This window comes from Moschus berezovskii, chromosome 9 (genome assembly GCF_049115385.1).
Source record: "Moschus berezovskii isolate FMDL1 chromosome 9, NW_MosBer_1.0, whole genome shotgun sequence".
In the NCBI taxonomy this organism is placed as follows: domain Eukaryota; kingdom Metazoa; phylum Chordata; class Mammalia; order Artiodactyla; family Moschidae; genus Moschus; species Moschus berezovskii.
This window is the reverse complement of record NC_142468.1, coordinates 78,665,035-78,672,259: the sequence shown is the minus strand read 5'-3', so window position 1 is coordinate 78,672,259 and position 7,225 is coordinate 78,665,035. Positions and strand designations below refer to the sequence as shown.

At 36.6% G+C, this 7,225-nt stretch overlaps 1 protein-coding gene across 1 annotated transcript; it reads right to left on the bottom strand.

Moving 5' to 3' along the window:
* Positions 1–2,721: 2,721 nt before the first annotated feature.
* Positions 2,722–3,651, bottom strand: LOC148776583 (olfactory receptor 4L1-like). Its single transcript, XM_088840335.1, has one exon. The coding sequence runs from the start codon at positions 3,649–3,651 to the stop codon at positions 2,722–2,724; it is 930 nt and encodes a 309-aa protein (XP_088696461.1).
* Between the last annotated feature and the right edge of the window lie 3,574 nt (positions 3,652–7,225).

The following is a 7,225-nucleotide window of genomic DNA, read 5'->3' as shown; positions in this document are numbered from 1 at the left end:
TCCCTTTCTCCCAATTCTCAGTTATGCTGAACTTTTTCTTTGCTTGTCTTGGGTCTTTTTATTGTGAAAGTTTCTCAGTCATGTCCAGCTCTTTTGTGATCCCATGGACTGTCATCCGGTCATGCTCTTCTGTCCGTGGTTTTCTTCAGGCAAGAATACTGTAGCCGGGCAGGCTCCTCTGTCCAGGCAAGAATACTGGAACTGGTAGCCATTCCTTTCTCCAGGGGATCTTCCCAACCTCAGGATTGAACCTGGGTCTCCTGCATTGCAGGCAGATTCTTTATTGTCTGAGCCACCATGGAAACATCTTTTATTGTGAGTTCTCTTTTAAAATATTTCTATGAGAGTAAGTATAGCCTGTCTGAAATTAAGAGGAAACCTTAACTAAAATTGGATTTGGGAAGGCCTGTAAAGGGAGCTCTCATGCCCCACCATTTATCCTCAGTTACCCCAAACAGGAAGTAATCAGGCACTAACCTCAACGGGAATAGATGTATATAGTTCTCCCAAAAAGGAAGGGCAATCATTCTACTTTCCCAGCAGGAGGAAAGAAGACTTTCTTCTTGTCCAGCAACAAGTTCAAGCCAAAGGAAAAAGCCTAAGCTCAGACTTCATCTGAACTTTTACTTTCTTTCAATGAACTTTCTTCTTTTTACTTACATATGACTTCCTTTGCTTATCTCCTCTCCTTACTATCAAAGCTTCCTTGTGTATCTCATAGTATCTTTCTGGCAGATGAGCCTTTCTACCTGACATGAATTGTTTAATAAGCCAATTAGATCTGCAAATTTACTCAGTTGAATTTTGTATTTTAACCAGTGTTTCAAACCACCGTTTTTTCAGTGAACAAGAGTTTCCTTGTTCTGTGTTTTCTTCTATCAAATACCCAAGCCTATCACTTTGAAGTTGCATGTTAAAAGAAAATTCTCACCTTGATGTTTTAGGACATACAAATAATTTGATGACAAGACAAACCCTTGTTAGGGAAGCACTTATTTTCAACTCCACTAAAAATCAAGTTTGAGAAAAAAAAATTTTTTTTTTTCTTGCTGTCTGCTTCTGCTGGGCAAGCTTTCTACTGATTTTCTCTTTTTTTCCCCCAGACTCTGAGCTCTCGTTCAAGCGAAGTCTGAGCCATCCCTGTTCAAGCTCAAAGTCTCGTCCACAGTGCTCTCCCAAATTCAGTTTTACTAGCAGGCTCTAGGCAGTGTATTCTCTAGATGTTCTCAAAATAGGCAATGGTTCCATGTTGGTGTATTTTCCTGGAATGTCATTCAAAGTTCAAACTAGAGTTCAGGTGTGAATTTTTTAAATTTCTTTTAAAAATCATGAATTTAAAAAATATTTTAAATGATTTTTGACAATTCTATATGTTTTGTCAACCAAGTGACTGAAGAGCTTGAACGATTTATACTGATAGACACAAAAATCTTACATAATATTTTATGAAATGACATATAATTCCATCTACCACTGATTGTATACTTTACCTTGCAATTAGTTAGGATTCCTTTAATATCAGGTGTGCTATATTGTAGGACTGAGATATTTTTGTTTACTATGTAGAAATAGAGTTGAATATAATTCTTATGGCAAATATTCTTAAATTATGATATATAACATAAAATCAAACAATGAACTTCTTTTTTTTAATTGACATTTGAAAGTCAAATCACACTTATGAGCATGTGGTTTCAAGGCTGCTCTTGTAGTTCTATTGAAATTGTCCTTCCATTATTTCTTTTTCCTTTCTGGTATCTTATATTCACTCTGTCATCTTATAGTAACTATACTATCAAATTTATTTATTTTTGTTCTTTATCTCATTGGTTCAAGAGGTTGAAATTAAAATTTTGCCTTTGCTGTTATCATTCTTTTAATCATGGTTTATTCAGGGTACCGCATTTATGGTAGTAGTAGTTAGTGATAATCATTAGCAATCTATATTAAAATAATCTCTAATAGTACCACTACATATTTTTATATTTATCTCTTCACTAATAAATAAATATTGAATATATCAATACGTATTTAATGACATTATATGTCTATTTTGCTGCAGATAACTAATTATCATTATGTGCTATAACAGCATTAACTGTGAATTTAAAGCATTTTATCATTAATTTTTTCTGCACTAGTTATGATTTAAAATAAAAGAGTAAAACCATGTATTACATATAATATATGGTTATTTATACAATTCTAAAATCTAAAGCAGAGACATTACTTTGCCAACAAAGGTCAGTCTAGTCAAGGCTATGGTTTTTCCCGTGGTCATGTATGGATGTGAGAGTTGGACTGTGAAGAAAGCTGATCGCCAAAGAATTGATGCTTTTGAACTATGGTGTTGGAGAAGACTCTTGAGAGTCCCTTGTACCGGCAGGAGATCCAACCAGTCCATTCTAAAGGAGATCAATCCTGGGTGTTCATTGGAAGGACTGATGCTAAAGCTGAAACTGCAATATTTTGGCCACCTCATGCGACGAGTTGATTCACTGGAAAAGACTCTGATGCTGGGAAAGATTGGGAGCAGGAGGAGAAGGGGACGACCAAGAATGAGATGGCTGGATGGCATCACCAACTCTGTGGACATGAGTTTGAGTGAACTCCGGGAGTTGGTGATGGACAGGGAGGCCTGGCGTGCTGTGATTCATGGGGTCGCAGAGAGTCGGACACGACTGAGCGACTGAACTGAACTGAACTGAAAAGCTAAAAATTCTATGTGGAGCTAACATTTTGGAACCTTAATTTTTTCATGGCCTCTTGCATTTTCTGATTTCTCAAGGTGTAAATAATAGGATTCAATAAGGGTGTGAATACAGTGTAAAATACAGCAAGGACTTTATTGCTGGCAAAATTCTTGAATGGCCAGGCATAGATGAAGATACACGGCCCAAAGAACAGACTGACCACAGTGATGTGGGCAGACAGTGTGGCCAGAGCTTTGGAGAGGCCTCCCGATGATCTTCGTTGCACAGTGGCCAGGAGGACAGTGTAGGAGACAAGCAGGAGGAGGAAACAGATAAGTGACAAGAGTCCACTGTCAGCAATGACAAATAATTCCAGGGTGTATGTTTCCACACACGCAAGCTGAATCACAAGGGGAAGGTCACAGAATATATTGTCTATGATGCAGGGGCCACAGAAAGGCAGGTTTACTGTTAATACCATCTGACTCATGGTGTGTATAAAACCAGTTGTCCATGAGAGTATAACAAACCCGTTCAGCAACCTGTGGTTCATGATTTTCCTGTAGTGCAGGGGTTTACATACGGCCACATATCTGTCAAAAGCCATGGCTACCAGAAGAGTTGCCTCAGCACCTCCAAACAAGTGCATAAAGAACATCTGAGCCATGCATCCCCATATAGAGATGGTCTTGTGTTCAGTGAGCAAGTCTCTGATCATCTTGGGTGTGGTGACCGTGGAGAGACACAAGTCCAAAAAGGAGAGGTTTCCGAGGAGGAAGTACATGGGAGAACGAAGGGTGGAACTGCATGTCACTGTGACCATAATGAGAGCGTTTCCCAGCACAGTAGCCCCATAGATCAAGGAGAATGTCACGAAGAAGACAATCTGAAGTTCCCATCCTGCAGAAAATCCTTGCAAAATAAACTCAGTCACTACAGATCCATTTTTCAGATCCATTTACTCAACTCAAAAAAAGTTCCAGAAGTTTTTTCTTATCTCAGATATTTTCAAGAAATGATTAGTGCCTTCAAATTAGAGAAAATAAAATGAAAATAATGTTGTTACTGTAGGTTAGCCTCCAGAAGCATACAGAGTGGATACTGAAATGTTGACTGTTTACCTGGGGAGTACACAGAGGACAGAAGCACACTAAGCCTTCTATGAAAAGTTGTGCTACATGAATAAAATGTAAATGAGCATAAATATTACTATTGACACTTTTGTGGCAGTAAATGCAATAATTACATGCACTGTGGAGAAATGACAAGGCTTGATAACTATTAAAATGAAAACCAGCTATAATTTGGGAACCATTGCCTTTGTCACATGGATTTCTTTTTTCCTTCCAGAATTATATTTTCTTATTTTTTAAAACTAAACATAAAGAAAAGTTTCTATTGTAAATGCTCCTGTTAATGAAAAACAGACTGTATTTTTCACATAGTTCCTATGTTACGTGAAATTTTACAACCCATGATACAACTAACAAAAGAAAAACCTGAATATGAAATTAATTCAATTAAGCAGAAATTGATTAAAAAGACTTATATTGGCCTTTTACTTTATTTCAGAGGGAAAGACGGCATGAATTTCGGTTGATGACTTTCCCAGCGCTTGTGTCTCTTATTCTCTTCCTGAGCAAGTCTTCTCAAAATATTTATTTCTGGACTTAATAGACCTGTTCTTCTATTATGAATACAAAAGTAACATAAATGAAAGGAAAGAAATTATTATATAGCTTAGACAACAACATGTATTGGTAAAAAAACTTTTATTCCTCTTAAATAATTAATTGCCAATTAGATTTTATTACTTTCACAAATTTATGATCTACTTTGGAGAAAATTGAAGGTAGAAAAATAATGCATTAGCACTAGGAAAGAACTTTCTAATCACTTTTCTCCACACCTTATTTAGTAAATGAAAAATCAAGGTCTAGATAAGTAAGTAAATCTCCCCGAGTCCTAAAGGCAAGACCACTCCCAAGAATGAGTAGTGAGTATTAGATGAGATAGTGTATATATAAGCTCCTGGCTTGGCACAGAATGAGCACCAAGAAGGCGTATATTGATCAGTTATTCATATAAATCCAAGATTAAAGTCTGAGAATAATTTATATAAATCCCTATTAGAAAAGAAATAAACCAAGGCTTATTTTATTATCAGATATGAACAATACACATTACTTAATGTAACAATTAAATATTCTCTTCCCTTTTATTATAGACATTTTAAGAAAACAAACGTAATTTCAATATAGATGCATTTTATATTTTTTAAAACCTATGCACACTTATCCTAGACAAATCTCAAAAATTAAATAAAAGAGACCTAACACAAAAGACCACATGTTATATAGCTTGCTTTATATGAAATATTTAAAAGCAAAAATCCGTAAAGACAGAAATTATGTCAGTAGTCCCCGTGAGTTGGGATGTGAGTGCCAATGGGCACTGCTGATGATAATGACTTAAAATCAGATTGTGGTGATAGATACACAAATATATGAGTATAAAAATAATCATTGAAATATGTAATTAAAAAGGGTAAATTATATTCACTATGTGAATTATATTCAATAAAATGTAAACCATTATACATTTTTAACTTTTATTCTTGTTAAAATTTTGTGTTTGTAAATTATAGTTTTCTAGTACTGTACAACTGCTTATACTCAAATATATTTCATTGTGAGATAATTAATGACCTACTGCAGTCCAATCAAATCTACTTATAAATGTATTAATATCCCCTATTTGAATTTATAATTTTGGCTACCTTTAGTATTTGGAAACTTGCCCTTCTCTGTTCTTGTTAAGCAGTTTTCTTCATACTTTTCATACTATTTTGAATATTCATAATTAGTTTCCTGGAATATTCAAATTTTCCTTCAGTCCAGCTTTCCAAAGAATAGCAAGGAGAGATAAGAAAGCCTTCCTCAGTGATCAATGCAAAGAAATAGAGGAAACCAATAGAATGAGCAAGACTAGAGATCTCTTCAAGAAAATTAGAGATACCAAGGGAATATTTCATGCAAAGATGGGTTGAATAAAGGACAGAAATAGTAGGGACCTAACAGAAGCAGAAGATATTAAGAAGAGGTGGCAAGAATACACAGAAGAACTATACAAAAAAGATCTTCATGACCAAGATAATCACGATGGTGTGATCACTCACCTAGAGCCAGACATCCTGGAATGTGAGTCAAGTGGGCCATAGGAATCATCACCATGAACAAAGCTAGTGGAGGTGATGGAATTCCAGTTGATCTATTTCAAATCCTGAAAGATGATGCTGTGAAAGTGCTGCACTCAATATGCCAGCAAATTTGGAAAACTCAGCAGTGGCCACAGGACTGGGAACGGTCAGTTTTCATTCCAATCCCAAAAAAGGCAAAGCCAAAGAATGCTCAAACTACTGCACAATTGCACTCATCTCACATCCTAGTAAAGTGATGCTCAAAATTCTCCACACCAGGCTTCAGCAATATGTGAACCATGAACTTCCAGATGTTCAAGCTGGCTTTAGAAAAGGCAGAGGCACCAGAGATCAAATTGCCAACATCTGTTGGATCATCAAAAAACCAAGAGAGTTCCGGAAAAACATCTATTTCTGCTTTGTTGACGATGCCAAAGCCTTTGACTACGTGGACCACAATAAACTGTGGAAAATTCTGAAAGAGATGGGAATACCAGACCACCTGGCCTGCCTCTTGAGAAACCTGTATGCAGGTCAGGAAGCAGCAGTTAGAACTGGACATGAAACAAAAGACTGGTTCCAAATAGGAAAAGGAGTATGTCAAGGCTGTATATTGTCACCAAGCGTATTTAACTTATATGCTAAGTAAATCATAAGAAACGCTGGGATGGAATAAGCACAAGCTGGAATCAAGATTTCCGGGAGAAATATCAATAACCTCAGATATGCACATGACACTATGCTTATGGCAGAAAGTGAAGAGAAACTAAAGAAATTCTTGATGAAAGTGAAAGAGGAGAGTGAAAAAGTTGGCTTAAAGCTTAACATTCAGAAAACTAAGATCATGGCATCTGGTCCCATCACTTCATGACAAATAGATGGCAAAACAGTGGAAACAATGGCTGACTTTATTTTTCTGGGCTCCAAAATCACTGCAGATGGTGATTGCAGCCATGAAATTAAAAGATGCTTACTCCTTGGAAGGAAAGTTATGACCAACCTAGACAGCATATTAAAAAGCAGAGACATTACGTTGCCAACAAAGATCCATCTAGTCAAGGCTATGGTTTTTCCAGTGGTCATGTATGGATGTGAGAGTTGGACTATAAAGACTGATGAGCACAGAAGAATTGATGCTTTTGAACTGTGGTGTTGGAGAAGACTCTTGAGAGTCCCTTGGACTACATGGAGATCCAAACAGTTCATCCTAAAGGAGATCAGTCCTGGGTGTTCATTGGAAGGACTGATGTTGAAGCTGAAACTCCAATACTTTGGCCACCTGATGTGAAGAGCTGACTCATTTGAAAAGACCCTGATGCTGGGAAAGATTGAG

Coding starts and splice junctions, on each gene's coding strand:
- LOC148776583 (XM_088840335.1), bottom strand. CDS start 3,651: ATGGATCTGAAAAATGGATCTGTAGTGACTGAGTTTATTTTGCAAGGA.